At 35.5% G+C, this 23,646-nt stretch overlaps 1 protein-coding gene across 1 annotated transcript; it reads left to right on the top strand.

Moving 5' to 3' along the window:
* The first annotated feature begins 13,788 nt into the window (after positions 1–13,788).
* Positions 13,789–23,240, top strand: LOC146148684 (CKLF-like MARVEL transmembrane domain-containing protein 4). Its single transcript, XM_083387283.1, has 2 exons — positions 13,789–14,022; positions 21,485–23,240. The coding sequence occupies exons 1-2, from the start codon at positions 13,854–13,856 to the stop codon at positions 21,925–21,927; spliced, it is 612 nt and encodes a 203-aa protein (XP_083243409.1). The 5' UTR covers positions 13,789–13,853; the 3' UTR covers positions 21,928–23,240.
* Positions 23,241–23,646: the final 406 nt, after the last annotated feature.

Below are 23,646 nucleotides of genomic sequence, written 5' to 3'. Positions count from 1 at the left end.
GGGGGACATGGATCTGGAACCCATATTTGGTCACCCAAGTTTAAATGGCGCCGCTGTGTTGTCCCTGTTTCTGGTTATTAGTGAGTAATGGGCAAGGGCGGATCTAAGGGGGGAGGGGGGGGGGGTTATATGGCCATGGCCCCCCTCAAACTAAAAAATATGTTCATTTTTTACTTAATAGGCAGCTTATTTTTGCGGTTCCCTAGGTAGTATGGCCTATTTTCGCCAAAATAAGACATATTTTTAAGTTTTGTAGTGGTGTACGAGCTTATGGCGCCATATAATGAATATTTCAAAAAAATTGTAAAATTCGTTTCGCGCCCTCGCGCAAAGCGGCGTTTTTCAGATTTGCCGCGACGGCTTAAGTGACCGTACGCTGACCTCGACTATAAAATAACTAACTTAAATCCAAGTACAATTAAAAGCTTTTGTGTTGTTAGTGCAAATCTGTATCAGAACCAGCCTGCCAATATACTTCATCCGGCCCGCCGTCCGACAAATTAGACACGAGTCCATTTTAAATACTTTTTGACTATTTTAAGTGTTTAAATGCGAAAAATTTTCGCGCTTCGCGCTAATGATCTTTCTACATCCAGTGTGTTTGCGTTTTGATGCTCTTTTTGAACTAGATCAGCGCTTCTTTACTGTTGCGCCGTGGAAAGCTGCCAAGTGCGTCGCGGACAAACGGAAAACGTATTCAAACATAATCGACAAATATTTTTTAACCATTTTTTTTTAATGTAACAAAAACAAGAAATTAAAAGAAATACCGGTATACCAAAAAAATCGCGCTCGCTTAGCTCGCCAGGTTTGCCCCAAATGGTTAACAAACACTAAAATAAATTTAAATCGCTCTTCTGGTGTAAACGAAGTATAAACCGACGTTTCGGCAGCAGATACCAGCTGACCTCATCAGGGTTAATAATTAAAACGAGAGTGCGTTAGCCATCTTATATACTAAGAAGTAAAAAATTTGAAAAAACGTACATTAAAATTACTAATTCTAGACGTCGCTGAAGTATGCGATAAGCTGTGACGCGCCGGAGTCATCCGGTGCAGTACTGCGCCGTCGGTTAATATTTAAAATTTTTGCAATGATTCTAATGGTTTCGCTGGGTTGTACAACACTCCTACAGCGCTGTACAAACTCTGTTTTTGCCAACTTTAACATTAAAATGGCAAAAAATTGTCGCGCTCGGCGCGAATCTTCGGTTTTATAATTCTTCTGATGTTAACTTTTTTTTAGCACAAAGTCTGATTGAGTGCCATTGCATGTTTTCATATCATCAAAGGTATAAAGGCCCTATTAAATTACAACTTTGCTAACTTATATATAAACGATAAACTTCATCCACCGTTCGAACTTTTTTTATCCATATTTTATATAATTGGATAATTAAGAGACTATATAGTAACAGGGGGACTCCAGCAACGTTTTTGCGCGAATCGATAATGTTTTTGCAATATTGCCGTTGTATGTGTTAATTTCGAAGCTGAATGCAATACTTGTTGATATGGCACGTTTTTCTCAAACATAACAATTCTATTTTCGTTTCACTTGCAGGCAAGAAAATGTCCGCTCTTTTTGGGTGCTCTGAAAATATGGTAGCCCTAGTTTAATCAAACACTTTTTTAAAGATATGTTCAGCAGACCTTATTGCCAATCGGCAAATGATTAGGGGAGTAGGGCCAAAATGTGCAAAAAATATGCGCACATTTTAAAATGCCTTTAAAAATGTGCGCACTTTTTTTTACAATGTGCGCACATTTTTGGCGAGCACATTTTTGCGCACATTGTGCAAAATAAAGCCACGTCCCCTGTTGAATGTCCAGGCTCGCCCTACTTCACAAGTATGGGTATTTGGCGGCGTGGAAATTGACACAAAGTATAAGTTTTCGATTTTATATACTTGCACTGTAAATTGTAATTACAATGATTGTGCAAGGGAGTGCTTCCTGCAAATTGTTCCACGTCGAAATACATTGTTTCCGTTTGTCCAGGCCAACATCATGCCCGGAACCATAATTTGGTCTGATGAGTGGCAAGCTCATGGCGTTGTCAGTTGTTTTCGATGTTTTAATAACGACCGGTGGAACACAAATGAGTTATTTTTCTGGTTTATGCAAAATCTTAAAAATGCTTATAGCTGATATTTTTGGCAATGAGTTGCTGTATTTTTAATACATCAATTAACTTAAATTAAATGACTTACAATTCAAAATACCTGGGGTGTCCAACTCAAACATGCCGGCGTGTCAATTTTTACCAACTTCTTCCCGTGCCAAAGTTTCGTAACTTATTCTTTTTAGTCTTAAAGGGTATTTTTTACATAAAACAAAAACGTTATTTAAACATGAAAAACAGTAGTTTATTTAATCAAGCAAACCATTCTTAATTAACCAAACTGTTTCTTTGCAAACGTTTGTGTTAAGCCGAACTTTGAAGATGATTGGCCTTAAAGTTGTATAGTAGCAATACGCATTACTGCATCTTTTGCATATTTACATAGGCTTGCCATACGTCCCGGTTTAGCCGGGACAGTCCCGGTTTTAAGACCTTGTCCCGGTGTCCCGCCCGGTTAACCAATTTGTCCCGGATTTTTCCATTTGAGATTTACAAAAAAAATAAAAAATGTAAAAACTCTTGAGTTAGCCATTTAGCAATTCTTTTTCAAAACTAAGTAATACTTTTTACTTTTCATTTTTGGTTGGTAAGGATGTCAAGCAATTTTTTTTTAACATTTAAAATTAATTATTTTCTAGTGGGTGTTAAGAAATATTTTTCTGGGGGTGAGGTTGCTGGGGCTAGTTCCTTTCTTGTTTGTGATGGGTAAAAAAATGTAAGTGGATATTATTCGGCGAGTGCTGGGAGATATCTTTTTGAGGAAGGTAAGCTATCGCCGTCCCAAACTGGTCACCGTTAAGCAATTTTAATTTTCAAGGATTTTTTTCACGTACGACGCAGTTTGGTGCCGGTATTATTTGCTTAAATATTACGCACGCAAGTCTAAACAATTGCTGTTACAACTTAAAGCAGTGGTTCTCAACCTTTTTGTACCAGTGGCACCTTTTTAATGCTTTCAAATGGTCGCGGACCCCTTACATTTTTTTGGTGGAATATCTGCATTTATAGTTCTTTTTAATAATTCAGTATATCTGCCTATAGTGTACCTTATGTTGAATAAATTAACAGACAACACCAAATTACTTTATAACACGTTTATTTTAAAGTGATTTCTGCTGCTGCATCTCCGAGGCAATCTTTAAATGCTTGGTTGTGTTTTCGATAATGCTAGAATAGATAAACGCATGTCATCTTTTCCAAATCCAGTACATGGAAACTGTAATAATCATGCCAATCATTTAACAATCTATTTGTGTTACATTACAATGGAAGTGTTACGTCACACTCAATGCGATTTGTTACGTCACAATGCGATTTACAACATTCTATACTGTGTGATTTTATCACTTACCAAAATTGTGATTAAGCATGTTTCCCAGCGTTAATTATTTTACTTAAGGTATATTTAGAAGTTGCGGACCCCCGGTTGAGAACCACTGACTTAAAGTTTAACGTTTGTTAGTAATTCTGGACCGATAAATGTCGCGGGTTTTCAGCATTACAAATCAAATTGAAGTCATAACATACTGATTTCCCTAATACAAATAAGTTTTAATGTTTCCAACTTAAGACTTAAACTTTTTGATGTCTGTTACCGCTCAAAATTTTCTTGATGGCTGCTACAACTTAACTTTAGGTATGATTACATTTTGAATGGCTGATACAACTTAAGGTTTTACGTTTGTGAGTGGTTCCCTATCGATATATGTCACTGGTTTTCGTTACGCAAAAGATGTTTGACGTGCTTAGCCGTTGGGTATATTAAGTCGTTTCATTTCAAATAAGCACACGTTATTTGCAATTTTGTTTCAACAAGTGTAAAATTTTAGTTTGCGAAAACGAACAATTACATATGTTTCACAGTCACGCAGATAAATGCGGTACTTTATAACACGCCACCCGATTAAATGCTGCTTCCACACAGGCTAAATAATGTGACTCCATTTGTGGGGAATCATTTAGTTAACCCATTTCAGGCACAAAATAAGCAAAATAAAATAGTCAAGGGACGACCAACATATATGCTGTATAACAATTAACGTTTACAGAAATTAAAATGTTTTATTTAGAAAAAATTAAAATGTTTACCACTTTACACACAAGCCAGGATATTATGCTATCCATTACATTACTTTTTAGTAACATGGTAGATTACTTCTTTTAAATCATCGGCAATAGCACGCGGCTCAAGCAAATGACGCAGAGTTCAACAAAATAATATGTAATAGTTTTTAGAGGCCAGCTTGATGGAATTGAAGAAACAAGACTTGTTACAAGACGTAATGGAACACTAAGGAATATTCTTAATGCCAAGAACGTCTCTGTTAAGACCTTGCCTTCAATAGATGTTGGAGTATGACTTGATCGCCACACGAACACGTCTCCTGGTTCGTTGTTGGCTTGCAGAGAATGCACAGCCACAATTCCAAGATTGTCTATATTGCTGATATGCCGGAATTCTCTGATGCTAGGAATAGCAAAATGGTCAAAGGCCGTCCTCTTGATAATGGCCTCAAAAGATCCGTTTTGAAGTCTGATTTGTTGGGTAGTTACTGCACGAGCTTTGAAATAAGAATCGACAAAAGGGCAAGATTCCTGATTTTCAAGTAGCCGATCGGAAGCAATTTGCTCTCTTGATGTGCCTGCACTAAACGGGACGTGGATTCGCCACGAAGGTCTTGGAGCTGGCGGGAGATACAGTTCGTAAGAATCTTCGGATTCCGGGGAACGTTCGTGGCTATTTCTTCTGTAATTGTTTCTTCTTTCCGATGGATATCTTCTTATTGGTGGTGATCTTCTGCTTGATTGTGATCTTCTGCTTGATGGTGATCTAGATCTTATGGGCGATCTGGATCCTGAAATTCGTCTAATCAAAGGTGGAGTTCTTGGACCTCGAGATGGCTTGCTCAATTGTATTTTCGCTGTATGATTAGCAGCTGCTGAAGTAGATGCTTGAAGTCTATCAAGATTAACGAAGGGTTTACGTACCTTCTGGACAGGAGAATTTCTGCTTGAATCTGAGCTTGCAGAACTGATTGGCGAGAACTCTGGTTCTCGGCGTACAAACCCTGTTCTGTCCGCTTGCTGCGGTTCGGGTGAGTAGCCTCTATCTGGTTCAGTCACAAAAGCACCCGAGTTTGCTGTCTGAGTAGTAGCTATAAAAGCCTCTATCTCTCTTTCTCTCTGGTTTTTATTGATTGAACACGCTATTTATAGACGAGAATCAGTTAAGAAAATTTCTGCGATAAAGAAAGATTTACGTCATTAATTCTTATAATACTTAACAAAATATCACGTGATAACAAGGCGTGGTCTAAACCTTTTTCACACTTATTTCTGACGCGAAACATACAAATTTTACGTCAAAATGCGATTGCGAAACAGCCTCTGTCTGCAGTTAAAATGTCAACAGTTTAAAAATCACACAACCGGGGAAACCGACTAATGTTCAGACCGCGGTGTTTTGAAACATATACAAAAAAACGGATGTAAATAACTTGACGCATAAAAATTGGTGTCAACAATTTGAATTTTGCAAATTCGCTGCAAATATTATGTGGTTGCAAGAAATCTACGTAACGGAATTTTACCGAAAACTTTCCGCTTATCGTTTGCACATTGGCTGCAAGGAGTAACGTAAACATTAGAATATGGTTACAAAGAATTTAGGCCATAGATTTTTACTGAAAAATTTCCGTTACGACACATCGATTAAAACAAAAATTCTCTGTGTAAACACAATATGACAAAATGGCTTCTACAAATATTCCCACGCTAGATTTTGGAACAGCTTGCATATTAAAAGCTGGTTATTTGTTTGTGAAATGTGTGTGGACACGTGGACGCGAAAATTGTTCGATCACATAACGCATTTGCGCAATTGTTTTAGTCAGATTCCTGATTCCTCGAGAAAGTTTTCTCTTTGGTGCCTGAATTAGCAACCGAGGACTTTGATGTCAGCGTTCGCTGAGTTGCTCGAAATTGTTGTGTGCTTGACACACCATTGCATTGCTGTGGATTGAGCTTTTCAGGCGATCTGTGCGGCAGCAGGGGAAACTCCCTGTTTGGTGCGTTGTAATTTTGACGTCACCGGAAAGCCATTCATTGTGCGCTGCGCTGTGCTGTGACCTTTCGCTGTCCAACGTGCTTTTGTATTCTGAAAAATGCGAAATATTTTTCGGCAGATGTGTGTTCGTATGTCTTGAACATTTTTATTGCAACACTTCAAACTTAGGTTATTAACATTTTGGTTATAGACACACATATTTTCTATACTTATATATATATATAGGCGCGACAGGTTACACTTAAAGTTTGAGACAATTAATTACTGCAATTTGTAATTACTCACGTTACATCTTTTGCGATTCAATACAAAATTAAATTCTATTGATTTTTAACATTGAGCAACATTTCCTTAAAAATTTTGCATTTTTTAGTTTGCACAATTTGTTCAATGTAAGTTTTAAAATAACGACGCATCACAAGAAAATACGCTTTGAAATTGCTGCTTTTTCACTATTAATTTTAACAAAGGCAGGTAATGGGCTTATCCCTAATTCGTGTTTATAGACTTACACGATTTTGAAGCATATATTTCGCGTGTGGAAAAATCATTATGCTTTTCTTCGAGGTATTTAGACTCGTGTTTGTTTTTTAACTACCTAACTAAACGCGGCTGCGTATAACGAGAGTTCCCTAAACTAAAACCCAAAACCGTACCAAATATTTAAAAGAATTCGGAAATTTAACACAAAATTATTTCGTGCACAACAAAATTAAATCATGATTCACAAGTTTAACGCGTTGATTTCAAACTATTGAGCTCCAAGCACAAAAATTAAGCTCTTTTAACATTTATCAAAATATCGTGCGATCGATGTTTAAGCTTAGACTTCATAGATATAGACTATACATAATTTGCGAAATGCGATACATAATGGTTTAATAAAAAGTCGCACTAAAACAATTTACAGACCTTTCGGTCGGTATTTTAATAATTATACATATATATATTAAAAGTATAAGATTTTCACCTGATAAACTAGGCAGAATCAGTTATTGTGAAATCCATAATTCCGTTTCGTTTTCCATGATTCCAAACAGTGGTGATGTCTTTATCGGCAACGCTTGTTTGTATTTCGTGTTTCGAATTCCAAGCAAATGCTTTGCTGACGCTATGGAGCGTCTCTTCACGTATCTTTCGATGAGATTATTTTCTTCTAAAGCTGGCTTCTTGCAAGTTCCAAACATGACAGTTTTTAGGCGGTCGCTTGTAGGTGGTCCATACAGATTAAGGCACATATTTTTTTTTTTGAGCTTCGTTTCTTCAGTCTTCTTGGGAAAGTAGTTTGCAGGTGGTTCGTTCCTCACACGCGGGCATCAATTTGAAGGGTTTGGGTCCGTGTAAATGAGTCTTCATTTATATAATTGCCAAGATGAATCGACCACACTCCTACAAGATTTGAGATGGTCTGTCTTCGTGAGGCCAGACAGGTCCAATTCTTCCTTTAGTTCAGATACATGAACAGTCAATTTTGCTGTCTGAGTAGAAGCTATAAAAGCCTCTATCTCTCTCTCTGGTTTATTGATTGAACACGCTATTTATAGACGAGAATCAGTTAAGAAAATTTCTGCGATAAAGAAAGATTTACGTCATTAATTCTTATAATACTTAACAAAATATCACGTGATAACAAGGCGTGGTCTAAACCTTTTTCACACTTATTTCTGACGCGAAACATACAAATTTTACGTCAAAATGCGATTGCGAAACAGCCTCTGTCTGCAGTTAAAATGTCAACAGTTTAAAAATCACACAACCGGGGAAACCGACTAATGTTCAGACCGCGGTGTTTTGAAACATATACAAAAAAACGGATGTAAATAACTTGACGCATAAAAATTGGTGTCAACAATTTGAATTTTGCAAATTCGCTGCAAATATTATGTGGTTGCAAGAAATCTACGTAACGGAATTTTACCGAAAACTTTCCGCTTATCGTTTGCACATTGGCTGCAAGGAGTAACGTAAACATTAGAATATGGTTACAAAGAATTTAGGCCATAGATTTTTACTGAAAATTTTCCGTTACGACACATCGATTAAAACAAAAATTCTCTGTGTAAACACAATATGACAAAATGGCTTCTACAGAATCTAACATTTTGTTTAAATGATGCTTGAGAATGATTTGGTCCAGGGAATACGAATTTGTTATGGACACAGCGCCTTTGCCAATATGCAGGCCAATATTGTTGCTGCTTTCACGAGGGCCGCACCTACTTTAATTGTAGAAAGTATTTACTCGACTCATTTTATTCACAATACAGAACATTACTTTCGGCTACAATTTAAATTACTTAGACAAACCACCATTAAAAATAGGGCCCTGAAAAATACCAACTTTCAAAATATAAAACAACCGCAACACCGTTAAGTTAATTAGTTGCATTGAATTATTTTGTATTGGGTCTACATTAAGTTTATTTGCAGTTTTCAATATGCGTCCCGGATTTACGTTTCTAAAAAATGGCAATAAGGCTATATTTAGAAAAATGTAAAAAATATAATGCTAAACATACCCGAATTGTTCATAATGAGCATAATTTGTAGACGGTACCTTTCTATTTTTTTTTTTTTTTTTTTTTTAACTTTTTCACAAGGTATCCATTGTCCAACTCAGTGGTTTTCAACCTTTTTCATACCGCGACCCATTTTAACAACACCACAGCACAAAAGCCAGCACAACGAAATCCAAAGGCAAAATAAACATATTTATGACAAAAAATTTAGAAAAATATACTACAATAATAAGAATGGTCTATATTTTTAGAATATCAAAAAAAAATTGAAAATTATGAAAAATATTAATATTCAATATTAAAATATTAATTTGGAAAACTATATACGGATCTGTTCATAAGTTTAATGGTGAAAATAACGGCCCAAATAGACGTTAAAAGCGACATGCTTTATTTTCAAACGTTTCGGCAATTTCTAATGTTATTGTATTGTATGTCGCAGTTGTTCTGCACCTGTTTCGTCAGACGCACACTCGCAGGTGGCTTACACCTCGCTCCTCGTTTTTGCTGCGCACCTTTTTATCTATCTTTTTGCGACGCTTGTTTCGCACTTTTTTATCATTCTTATCATTTCTTGGTGCGACCAAAATGTGTATAAACGGGTGCAACCGATGTGACCTTCATATCACTGATGATGGCATTAGAAATTGCCGAAACGTTTGAAAATAAAGCATGTCGCTTTTAACGTCTATTTGGGCCATTATTTTCACCATTAAAATATTTATATTTCGCAAGGCATTATGGAGAAAAGTCAGCAAGAATTAAAGCGAACGCGGTGCTTCGGAAAGCGGTTTTGTAACGTCGCTGAGTTCGCTAAAGTATACAACGATCAAAGCGTTGCTTTTAGTTTCGGGAAGACGAAAATTTGATCTTTTTTGGGGGGGATGTTGCTGGGAGCAAAATTCGCGATATTGTTCATATTCAATGATAAATATGAAATTTTTTAAACTTTAAATTTTTTTGAATTTTTTTTTCTTTGGCAAGATAGAGTAGACAAAAGCAGCGTGTAAAAATCTTGTTCGATTCCGAGTCGAATTGACTATTCTGGAGCCGTTTAAAAATCGCCGCGATTAGGATTACAATCGAGCCGTCTGGAGCAGTATCAAGATGGCCGCGATCTGTTATGAATATTAATATCGGTTATCGTCGATTTAAACCCTTATTCCCCATACTAGTGGCATCGGGTGTGGCATCACTGGAAAGGTGCGCTCAAGGTCTACAACAATTTGTTAATTAAACGGTGGGAAAATGTTTTTATCTTGTCATTTATGACGAATATTAATATTGAATATTAATATTTTTCATAATTTTTATTTTTTTTTAATATTCTAAAAATATAGACCATTCTTATTATTGTAGTATATTTTTTTCTAAAATTTTTGTCATAAATATGTTTATTTTGCCTTTGTATTTCGTTGTGCTGGCTTTTGTGCTGTGTAGCTTCTGGTTTTGACAACCCAATGTAACAAATGACCCCCTCCAAAAAATAGATTCCTGCATATGTAATACATTTGTGTATGCGCAATACAGCAAAAAATATTATTAAAAATAACAAAAATTATGGTACCACTATGTTCAAAAAAATACTCATTTATTAAATTCATGCACAAGGCAGCATCAGTGATATGGCTAGTGTTGCATCTTGGCGACAAGCTTGTTTATGCGTGCTAGCGTGGCGCCAGTGTTCCGTCTAAGAAAATTTTCTACTGCGCAAATATTTTTTGTAGTGCGCAAGAATATTTTCCGGCTGTGCTGGCAGGGGCCCGCGCCAAATCATTGTTTTTTGTATATGGGCGAGGCGTGAAAATTTAAATATGACGTCACAAAGCGTGAAGTCATGAAATAAATATTTTTAATAAACTTCTATGTGCAACTGCAATCGAGTTAAATGTGTGCAAGGATATGGCAACAATGCGGTGGCTAAAAATATCCGACTATTCGGGTTAAATGGACAAAATGTCTTCTTTTTTTTTTCACAACCAAGATTTACGAACTATTCACTCATTTGCATGTTTTTAAGATGACTTTGTCAATTTCTGATCCCACAGACTGTACCTGCACAGGAATCGTGTAAAAACTGCAATTGTGTTAAAAATTTTCGTCCTTAATAATGCATTTCGGTTTCATGATCCCGAATTATTGGTCAACACTCCACTGCTGTGTTCGGCACTGTTCTAAACTTCTTTTTTCTTTAATTTCATGAGTAGACATTTTGAGATAAAAAACATACACAGTCGATTAGACAAAGTAATTTATTACGTCACAATCGTTAATGTGAATTTGATTTGTTTATTTGCTTTTAGCTACAAACATCAATGAAAAAATGGCCAATGCGAAATTCTCAAACTGTCGTGGCAAAAAAGTTAAATATTTAAGAACGATGTAAGTGCGCAAAAGCAAATTTTACTGCGCAATTTGCCTGGTGTGGCACCTTAAAGGGAACACTGCGTGGCGCTGTTGTTGCCAGAGCACACCTGAGATCTGGCTCTACTTGTGACATCATACCCAAATATTTTTCGTGATAAAATGGTTATTGTGATGTAATATCTAGTTATTGTCACAACGCCTTTGTTGCGACAATGGATTGCAGTTTTTTTGCAGTATAGTAGTAAACACTTGTTTAGCTTCTGATTTCTGTCTTTATTGAATTTGAGAATAAACATAGCGCAATATAAGTAATTGCAACTTGGATTACAGGTAAGAGTTTTCACTTAGTTGTTGGACCAATTGCAAGGGCTGGTGTGTGTACAAGGTCTTCAGTAAACGTAAAAGTGTGTACTGTTCCAGGAAAGGTTGAAAAGCACTGCCGTAGGCTACCTATGATTGATACCGGGAACTCAATAGTAAGCCTACACCAGGGGTCGGCAACCTACGGCCCGCGGGCCGGATCCTTTTTCAAACCAGACACAAGGCCATGCATCATATTTTTAACTTTTTGAAGCATACGAAATGCAAAAAATCGTCTTGTTTCACTTTCAACTACATGTTGCTTTGGAGAAAGTCTTCTAACACCAAAGGGTGTGCGCCGTAGCATGGAACACTTAAAAATGAAAGTTTCTCTAGCTTAATTTTTATAATCTTTTCTCTGGTGAATTCCGTGTTTTATGATAAAAATTATACCAAAGGGTTTGAGAAATGTGTCTAATTTTAATTTTTTGTGTGTGCGCAATACGTCACGTCTTCTTTCACATTGAAAGGCAATTTAAAAGTTTTAAGCAAAACAAACAAATTTTTTTTCACGCGTTAAGTTTTTAGTATAAATTAGATATTTCTATTTAATTGCATAAAACATTTAGGTCCGACCTCGATTCAGAATGACAAAAAAACACACATTGTTATAACAAAATATTTGTAAAAATTTATTAGGGCCCGCAGAGAACTTGCTGAGGTTGGTTTGGCCCGCGACTCGCAAAAGGTTGCCGACCCCTGGCCTGCACTGTTAAAATAATTGTCTCGAAACTTTCTTCCTGGCTGCTGATGTTTAAACATTCACTGTCAACAACATTCACTAATATCTACAGATATTTTTTTATGGCAATTAATTGACATTCTTGTAATAGTGATGGGTATTTAATCGTCGTCTTCGCGACCCCCAGAGAAAAGGCTAACGACCCACCCGGGGGTTGCGACCCCCAGGTTGAAAACCACTGGTCCAACCAATGATACTATAATCCAGGGATGGCGAACCTTTTTTATCGCGCGGGTCTCAAACACAACGTTAATCCTTACAAAATGCACAAGTGGGTCATATATTTAATTATATGCTTATTTTATGTGAAACTTTGTTGGTGCGTCGTTTTAAGTGTTATTGTCTGGGTTGGTAATTTAAGGTTTTTGGACGATTTCCAAATTTGGATTCCCATGAATCCACCATTTTTTGTGGGATAAAAAGGATTGTTTTATTCATTTTGTCTTTCCTGAAAATGATTGACGACATTTCAGTATTTCTAGAGAGACAAGTGGATCATTAAAAATCTGTAGTGGGTCACTTTGTGACCCGCCGGGCCAGTGGTTCGCCATCCCTGCAGGTCCAACTCAAACATACCGGCGTGCCAATTTTAATCTTCTAACTTTTTCCTTTTTAATCTTAAAAGCGATTTAAAAAAAACGTATATTTACACATGAAAAACATTTCTTTATTTAATAAAGCAAACCATTTATAATTCACCAAAATGCTTCTTTGCAAACGTTTGTTTTCAGATAAACCCTGAAGATAGATTGTGAGCTGGCTTTTGCTTCTTCACACCAAGCTGTATGATTATGTGAATGTTAGCCTCCACTACAGGATAATGTTATAATATAAGAAGTAATTGTTAGATGTTGTATTTGCCGCGATTGTTTTATATTGTAAATAAATAATGGCAATTGGCTGTATAACACATTTAGTATTTTTCGACAATTGGCTGAATAACCAGTTTACTATTTTTTTACACTTTTTAGTATTTTTAGGGGGCTTGCATGCCATTTTTTATTAAGTTGCATGCCACATTTATTGTGCCTTGTGTAGATACCTCTGCTTTAAGGTTTTCCAATTTTTTTGGTGAGGTACATAACTCTAGCAACATTAAATATGCCATTAACATTTAACAAATATCCTGCGTCTTTTAACATCACTTGCGCCACAGTATAGCAGCTGCACTATTTGCAAGATTCTTGTTGAATAGAAAGCTTGCTAAAAACTTTCAGTTGACCACCAGGCCTTCTTTAATGTCGCGACTTAGTCTTTTATATTGATTAATAAAGCAAAAATAATTGCCGCTATACCAACTAGCATAAAGGTTTAATAATTTTAATGGATTACTTTTGAGGCTTGCCATGCCAAATTTGGCCTGTGGGTCACACGCCCCTGTTATAGATTTACAACAGAAGTTTTTTTAATTCACTTGGTGATGGATGTTTACGGTGATTTGATTCTCATTTTTTAAATGTTCAAATTGCTCAGTCAGAGTTTCGCTATGTTTAACAATAGATTTTGGTAGTAGCAAACTGTGTCATTCCTAGTATTATGTGTCTCTATTTACTAAACATTATTTATTTTTTTCAAAAAACTTACAAAACCTTCTTCTTTATTTAGTTTAAGTTAGGTGCTGTAAAACTTTCAATATACATCTACTGATTTTCAAGGGCTTAAACTAAAAGCACTATGATGGAGCCAAGTAAAACTGATAATGGCAGTGATGACTTACATGGTATGCATTCATCTATGATATCTAGCACAAGTCCATATCAGCCAACTACCGAAAGAGTTCCGGATAGAAGGCCATTTGCTGGTGGGTTCATATTGGATATGCAGTACATAAAGTCATTACCAGGTAAGAAATGTTACTTTTACAGGGATGGCTTTACTTTGCACTCACCAGTTTAGCGATTGCCTACCTAACAGCATTCACCCGGACAAAACAGCACTTGCCAAAAATATTTGCACACCATCCGCGACTTTTTGTCCTATCAAATTTTTTTTCAATAATTTAACCTGTCAAGTAATAGTTCGGTTTAATACCCAGTTTTAAATGACAAATCAGTGTGTTTACTTACACACATGGATTAACAAATAAAATGAAGTTATGTGCTCAATGCTAACTAACATTTTTATGAAAAACCCTCGCGCCCACAAGTAAACAATTTGATTAGATAAACGATAATTTATTGACAAATCCTTGAAACTGACTTTTAAATTGTTCGTTTTGAGTGATTAAGTAATTTGCTCTGAAAAAACAAGAATTGTCCCATACAGTGTTCCCGCTAATTTTTTACCATGTGCGCAGGTGCCCAAATTTTGCGCAGAAGCCGAAAATAAGTGCACAAAGTGCCCAAAATTTTGACTTTTAGACTTTGAAGTCTTGGGAAAATAACTAATTTGACTTAACAAATATGCCTAGAAGATTAAATTTAATAATACCTGCCAGCCGAGCCCAAACGCTAACGAGCACACCCTAACCCAAAGAATGTGCATTGATTTAGTAATAATATAAACACTTTCGGTCCGAATAGGGATGTTCAAAGTAGAATATCCAATCCTTGAATTCGAATCCAGATGGGATTCGAATCCAATTCTGCCGTTTATTTCGGGTAATTGGAACCGATATAATTTAATGTTTTATCGCCGATTGTTGCGTCTAATTGTACAAACGTGTGTGGTAAGTTGGCCTGTCGCCGCGGCGACCAATTTATAGTGCTTGCTTTAAATGTAACCTCGTAGTGCAGTGTCAGTGTTTTTTCGGGCGACCAATTACCGCGTCTCGCGATAAAGTTTGTCTAATAATTAAGTGTCAATCAAGCGTTATTGGGCGAGCGGCTAACGTATAATGTCTGGTGTGGAATTTGCAATTTCCCTAAATGATTTAAGTTGAAAAAGTAACATAGCGTTGCAAAACGTGCTGGCCGTCCACAAAGTTATGGAGTTATGCACAACATTATTGTCAAGAATTCGTTATGTCAATAGTAACTTATTTCTTTGCAGTACATTATTTGACTGCTTAACAGATCATGCTAGTCAAAAAAGAAGCACTAAGACCCAACAATGCTTTCAAAAACAGGACCGAATTGCTTAAGACTTCTGTGTGCAGTGTTGCATAGTAAAAATATAAGTTTTGGCAACAACCTGGACAGTTGACATATCACAGTTTACAAAACTGCTTCAAATGACAGTTGTTAAGAATGTTAAACATATGGGAGATTTTTTTTAATTATAATGTACACATGTTAGCAAATTGTTTGGGCGATTTATTGCTGTGATTGTGGGCCCTGTAGGGTAGATTAAGATTAATCCCTTCCCCAAACAAAATCGAGGCTAAATAATTTAATAAAAATATACCAGGATTCGCTATTCTGGATTCGTAATTCTAGATTCGAAACCTATTATTCTAGAATACCTTGGGATTCTACTTTGAACATCCCTAGTCCGAATACATTAATGTTTGACGTAACAATCCTATATAACCTGGACTAGAAATTATCTTATGCCCACCCGAGTTTGGGCTTTTTCCCAGCGTTTAAATAATTATTAAATTAACGCACATTATTTGAGTTAGGGAACTGGTTATCGTTCGAGTCCGAGTGGGACAAGTATTATTAAATCTATCTTATAGTTTTTTGTAAGTTTTTAGCCAATCTTTTTTATCTGCCGAAAGTTTACCTAAAGATCCAATTAGTGCAAATTGCTGCTACCTCAAGGTCTAAAAGTCAGACTTTTTTTAATTTCTGAACAGATCGGCTAATTTCTGACAGATCGGCTGAAACTACACATGCATGTAATTTCAAAGTAAAACATAAGACACCGAATTTAGGCAGAAATCTTACCAGGCGTAACATGTAACCATAAAAATTACTGCACAAAATATAAAATATTTATAGCAGAACTTGCGACACCCTGAGAATTTGCCGGCGCTTTATTTGGGTGCCAGTTAAGAAACACTTTTTTGCACGTATATCTCAAATAAAACTAATTAGGGCATTTTTTTGTACGTACGTAGCTAGGATAAAACTAATTTGGACACCTTTTTGTCCGTATGTAGCTCGAACAAAACTAATTTGTGCACTTTTTTGATGGTACTTAGCTTAAATAAAACTAATTTGGGCACTTTTTATTCCATACGTAGCTCGATTAAAACTAATTTGGGCAGTTTTTTGTCATAGGTAGCTTGAAAAAAACTAATTTAGTCCCTTTTTTGTCCGTACGTAGCTTAAATAAAACTAATTTGGGCATTTTTTTGTCCGTACGTAGCTCGGATAAAACTAATTTGGGCACTTTTTTGTCTGTACGTAGCTCGGATAAAACTAATTTGGGCACATTTTTGTCCATACGTAGCTTAAATAAAACTAATTAGGGCACTTTTTTGTCCGTACGTAGCTCGGATAAAACTAATTTGGGCACTTTTTTGTCTGTACGTAGCTCGGATAAAACTAATTTGGGCACATTTTTGTCCATACGTAGCTTAAATAAAACTAATTAGGGCACTTTTTTGTCTGTACGTAGCTTAAATAAAACTAATTTGGGCACTTTTTGTCCGTACGTAGCTTAAATAAAACTTATTTGAGCACTTTCTTGTCCGTACGTAGCTTAAATAAAACTAATTTGGGAACTTTTTTGTCCATACGTAGCCTAAATAAAACTAATTTGGGCACTTTTTTGTCTGTACGAAGCTCGGATAAAACTAATTTGAGCACTTTTCTGTCCGTACGTAGCTTAAATAGAACTGATTTGGGCACTGTTTGTTCTGTACGTAGCTCAAATAAAATTAATTTGGGCACTTTTTTATCCATACGCAGCTTAAATAAAACTAATTTGGGCACTTTTTGTTCCGTAAACATTCGTGAAGCAAAAGTGGGTAAAAGAGGTATTATATGTAATAATCTTTGCAAAATAGTGATAATGTGGGCTTCAGGAGACGACTGGAGGTCGAATTTAAGTAAAAAAACAACTTTCAATTTTTTTTTTGCTTGCGCACTTCCGTGAAAAAAAGTGCGCAAGTGCCCAAAATTTTGCGCAAATGTGCAAAAAAAGGGCGCTTAACGGGAACACTGGTCCCATATCATAATCTGATTTCAAAAATGAACAGAGATTAAAAACGTACAGTTAAAAAGAGTATCTTGCTAACTATATGTAGCCCAATCCATATTGATGTAGAGAAAAATCTTGGCATGTTGCTGGTATTTTTTTATCCACTTTAATCGATCTTCATTAACCATTATTATTTATTGCGCTTTTGTTATATGATTTTTACAGGGCTGAAACTTCTTATAAAAAAATTAAACAGATCAGAAGCTTAGCAAAATAACTATTTCATACTTCATGAGACCTTTTCCATTGTTCTTCTAAATATTGAAAGCGTAGCACTTTTTACCACATGCGAGGTATGTTGCGTTTGGTCAATTTTTTAATTTTCTTGGCAAAGCTATACTGTAAGTCAGTGATTCTTAAACTGTGTGCCGCGGCACCCTAATGTTCCTTAAGATATTGCCAATTGTGCCGCAAATTTTTTTTTATTTTGAAATTAAGATATTTGTATTACCAACAGGCACACATGCAATCATTTTTGACTTAAATACGCTCTATCCATTACAAATTAATAATATTGAGACATTTACATATAGTTTGTCGTGTGTTAAAGACGATTGTTAAATGACCAATTGGTGTTCTATTAAAATTGTGCGGCGAAATATTTAAGATTTTTATAGTGTGCCACAAGCTAAAAAAGTTTGGGAGTCACTGCTGTAAGCGGTTAAACAAAATGATTGGCCTTCAATCCTTAAATTAAAAAATTAAAACCTTTAGTAGGTGTGAACAACCTTGGTATGCCTGAGGGCACTCGCCAGTCTTGCGAGTGGGTTTCAATCATCACTCGGCCGCAGTGAAATGTACTTGCATTGGAGAGTGAGTAAGTGCAAAATCTGAACCCTGCATATTATGTTGAAATTAGGGATGTTCAAAGTAGAATCCCGAGGTATTCTAGAATAATAGGTTTAGAATCTAGAATAACGAATCCAGAATAGCGAATCCTAGTATATTTTTATTAAATTATTTAACCTTGATTTTGTTTGGGGAAGGGTTTAATCGTAGTCTACCCTTCAGGGCCCAGAATCACAGCAATAAATCGCCAAAGAATTTGCTAACATATGTACATTATAATAAAAAAAATCTCCCATATGTTTAACATTCTTAACAACTGTCATTTGAAGCAAGCTGTAATATGTCAACTGTCCAAGTTGTTGCCTAAACTTTTTTTTGGGCAATACTGAATACAAATTTTTTGCCAAACAGTGAGCACACTGCACACAGAACTCTTTAGCAATTCGGTCCTGTTTTTTAAGGCATTGTTGGGTCTTAGTGCTTCTTTTTTGGCTAACATGATCTGTTATGCGGTCAAATAATGTACTGCAAGGAATACAATGTTACTATTGACATAATGAATACTTGACAATTATGCTGTGCGTAACTTTTCAAATACTTTAATCACATACCAAAAGCTCACTAATAATGGTTTACAAAGACCAATTAAAGTGAATAAAAAACCTACCCGCAACCTGCAAGGATCACTCAGTATGTCCACATGGCTTCCTTATTGTTAGAAAGATCGCTATTCTTAACTGCCCAGTTATTAGGTTATGATTTGCTTATTGTATGCAATCATAGGGGATAATTCTTGTTTTTTGGGGGCAAACTACCTACTGACCAGGGGCGTAGCGTGGGGTGGTATCTAGTAGTCTTGACACCCCCCTTTGAAATGTCAGTAAACAATTATCACAAAACTAAAACCGTGATTCCTGCAATGTTACATCGCAAACATTGCACCTGGCGTTGATAACACGTCGGTGCTTATCGCCGCCAACGCCTAATCACCGCTTGTTATCGTTGTTTCATTTAGCATTTCGTCGTCTTAATCAAACTTAATAACGAAAATATATTTTATTGTTGGGACAAACATTTTTAACAACGTAGAAAACAAGCTAGTAAGGTACAGCAAACGTCTTCACCGCCTCAATCTCGAAAAAGAGCGCTTGGCCGTCGCATTTTGAAACATAGATTAAAACGTCGGCGAACTATAGCTTTCCGCTAAACTGAGTATAAATGGCCGTCTTACCGTAACTTCAGTAATAAGCCATGTTTTTGTGGTTTTCTTGCTCAGTTTCAGCTGAATAATTTACTAATTATTATACAGAGTTCTAAAAGGGCGATTTTGAAGCCATGCTTTATACCATCGGCGAAATTAAACTACAAATATCACTAAACTTGTTTAATAAACATCGTGAAGTTTGCTGACAAAAAAGTGCAACAGTTTGATTGTTACGTCACAGAGGCTGTTCTGACACCGCAATTCAATAGCGTTTCGCGCGCAGTTGAAATCACTTGACAATCGGACGTGAAAGACAACGAGGTGTTGCAATTTTTCTAACGTCAAATAGACAACTTTAAACAGCCATAAGCTCGTAATAGTCGCCGTTTTTAGCATCTAGAATACACAAAACGAAAATGTTTTTGGCCTTCGCCCGTACTCGCTGGAGTTTGTTTACACCATACCCCAGGCCCCCTAGTTGGTTTGGGTTACTGATCATGTGACACAGTGGCGTATCCAGGGGGCTGGGGTTTAAAAAAAACTATTGTAACCAAAATCTAACGCAAAACTCCGTTTTTGTCTTTTTTGGTCGACCGTAAATGCAATATATAATTTATCTCTTTTCGATAATTGTTGAGGTTGGCTGATTAATTATCAAGCGTGAATTCGACAATTAACAGTTCGCTAAGTCAAACTGTCTTTTTTTTTACGCTAAAAAGTCGAAGTTAAGGCGCAGCTAATGCTCCTTTCTGTTTGCTGTCTGCTCTAATATTAGATATTGGTTAACAACGGATTTTTTTGAACTGAATCAGATTTTCAAAAGGTGGTATAATGATGACTATCATGCGCGTTTTAAAGTCGCCATTGTTATGTAATGATAGTTAACGCAAAATTGTTCTCTATAAGCATATTCTAAGACCACATATTTAGTGTGCAGTGGACACAACATATTTTCCCTCAACCGCAACTTGTATTTTGGCTGACTTGGCACACAGCTAGCACAGATGTTGCGCTAATCGTCGCATAATAACACCAGGGAAAAACGATCTTCGTTTAGTATTGGCAAAAAGCAGGTGGCTAAAAGCGTGCCAGTAATTTAACGCTAGTCCCGTACATGGAACTTAAGAATCTGCGCTGCTTAAAGTAAAAAATTTGACTATCACACGTATTTTACGGTCTTGGTTTAGTTTTTCGCCTGGCAGGAGTGTCGACGACGCATGTGTTCTTTTGCTGGACGTTAGTTCTTTCTGATTAGAATGTTTTATGACGTCATTACAATCACTATTTTATGACGTCACATCCGCCACTGTTTAATGATGTCATTATTCATTAACGTCAGACGGAAAATAGGGGAATTCCCTAAGTTGAAAATTTGCACGGACACCCCCCTTTGAAACGGTCACGCTACGCGCCTGAAAGTCTCCGGAGTGCCTACGGTTTTAAGGCAGCTCTATGACTCTAACTGTGTTTCCCACATAACTACATTCCATTTATCCATCCATGCTTTGTGCAAATAAACATGCTTATTTATTGTCGAAGAACGATGTGTGTTAAATACAATTGTATGTATACTATTATTTTTTATACATTTACTTTATATGCTAATTGCAGTTAAAGTTATCTGTTTGAATGTTGTCAATATCGGTGGATTTGGTATAAAAATAATGTAATGATTTTGTAATAGCCTTGCTAGATATTTCTTAAAATAAAATTGATCAAACCGATACAAAATTCTATTCAAGATCAAATTAATGTTGTTTGACAATTTCTTATAATTAGGGCGATTATTTTTTGACTTGTCAAAAAATCAAATTTTTGTCAAAATTTACACGTTAGGTCAAAATTGTCAACATTTTTTCAAGTCAAAATCGAATAAAAATGCATATAAATTGCTTAAAAAATAGAAAAAAAAACTAAAGTCAGCTTTTTGAAATTGGTCGTTCAGTTATTTTGAAATTTATCGTTCATTTTATTGAAAAAATTTAGTTTTAATATGTGTTTAAAGTCATTTTAACCGTATTATATCTTTATTAGAGCAATATACGGTATAAAAAACGTGTGATTAACAACGCCTAAGTTATTTAAATCAATGTATTTCTAACGGGTCAAAATTTCCTATTTTTTAGGTCAAAAAATAGTCGCCCTATTTATAATATATTTAAAAATAATTTAGCATGGAACAATTATATATTAATTTTAATTTTTATGTTCTTTTCTGTAGGCATTCTGAAGATTGTTGAAGTTATAATTAATATTATTGTTGCGATATGTGTGGGAGCAGTTGCTATCTGTGTTGGAGGTTCTTGTTCTGCAGTTGCTTATCTCCAGTTTGTTTGCATTACAGCAATGGTTGTCACAACCATACTGCTTGTTGTGCATGGATTTAGCTTGGACAAAAAAATTGACATAATAAACTGGCCATTGACGGATTTGTTGAACTCAATAATTTCCTGCATTTTGTACATAATTGGAAGTATATGTATGGCTGCTAAAGCAAGTACTAATGCTGGAAAGGCTGCTAGCGCATTTGGATTTTTGGCAGTTATTCTTTATGGTCTTAGCTCTTGGAAAGCTTACACAATATTTATAGTTTCGTGGCGAAAACGTCACTCACCTGTGTCACATTTGCAACCTGGTAACAATGAAACAGAAGAACTGGCATGAAATAAAACAATTTTATATTGTAAAGTTTATATTTGTGTTGTGTTGTTTGTTGTAATAAATATTGCTTAATCAAACAGGGGCGATAAGGTCATTTAACTATCCGAATGTAAACTTTCGGACTACCTTCTCTCATCAAAAGCGTTGTGATCCTAATTGCTCTTTTGTAAAATGACTGTTTTGGCAACTGAATCAATAAAAATTGGCTTTTTCACACAATTTTTTATTATTTTTAAATATGTCCATAACTTCAAGAAAATACGTTACAATTTTTGCAACTTTATACCTAAAAATCAGTAAATTTATTGTGCTTTCTAGCAGTATTTTTACACTTTTTGTGTGAGACCATAATATAGTACTAGGACTTTAAAAATGCAATTTCTGACTATTTAATCTACGGAATTCATTTTACTGGCACTTTTACGAATCTTAAACTCTTTTGTTATGTTGCCATTATATCTAATGTAACACCTTTCTAACTTTATGGCCCTTACAGCCAAAGCATTGCTTAGTATTATTATATTGAGAAATTTGCAGAAATTTTGTGCTTATTCTGTTATGTTTGACATGGCTTTTCAAATCTTAGTTACATCAATAAAATTTGATACGATCACCTTCACTCAAATCCTGGATAGATCGCTTTTACTGGCATTAAAACGGTGAATGAAAAATAATTTGAATTAAAAAAAACTTCAAATCTATCATGTTTTTTTATTGGTTAATTTGTTGTTGAATAAAATTTTGTTGTATGTCCTTTTTGAATTAGCTATTGACATGCATTCCAGTTTTTTTTTTAATTAAAAGAAGTTAAATTAAAGTCAAATCGCAACTGTTTTTAATCCTTGTAGACTTATTGTTTTTTAATATTTTATGTTAAAGCTACAAATTATTCAAAAAAAATGTAAACTCCATGCCACTATTTACGACAAAATCTGACTGTATTTTTCTAGATATGTTTGTTAAAATAATTATTTTTGTTACGCTACTTAATTTGATAAAATACAAACAAACGTATGAGCAACATTAATTTAAAGTTATGTTGTGAAGTGTTTTGTGTCTTGGTGCTTTTAATAGACAGTTTAATGATAACCATTTTGCCATCCGTTTTGCGTTTGTACCATGCCATCACGCATTTGTGCATAAAATTATTTTTTATAACATGAAATGCATTTTGGTTTTTGTTTATATACCGTACCTTTAATATTAAAACGTAAGCTCATTTTACAACAACATCTGCACTTCCACCCCTTTATTTTTATGTGATGTACTTTCTTTTTTATTTTAACGAAAAAAATATATATCAAGAAATTCTTGTCAACAAAAACTTGTTCAATTGGTTGTTAAAAATATATAGAACTAAATGATGGGAGTGAGTAAGTGTAGACTTTAAACTTTAGACTTGTAGGCTAAGTCTCACAAAGTGGGTTGACAGGTTAAGCACAGAATATTGTGTTTTTTTATTCTAGGCGTTACGGATGATGGAACGTTTTAGTGCTTTTGTGTAGACATTTGACTTATTTAAATGGTCTAGAAGTATACAGGGTTTTACGTCACAGGACAGGCAGACATCAGTTACTGGTTTAGATTTGCTAAGATCAGTGTGGGGAAGCCAGGCGAAAAGCTTTATGGCACAATTCAGCCTAAAGAGGTCGTGATTATAGTCACTTTTCTAATGTATACGCAGCATAGAGCTGCCGCTATGTGGATTCCGACCCCCACAAA

This window comes from Ascidiella aspersa, chromosome 4, assembly GCF_963924565.1.
Source record: "Ascidiella aspersa chromosome 4, kaAscAspe10.2, whole genome shotgun sequence".
Classification (NCBI taxonomy): domain Eukaryota; kingdom Metazoa; phylum Chordata; class Ascidiacea; order Phlebobranchia; family Ascidiidae; genus Ascidiella; species Ascidiella aspersa.
The sequence above is the reverse complement of the archived record's forward strand: the minus strand, read 5'-3'. Positions and strand labels throughout refer to the sequence as shown.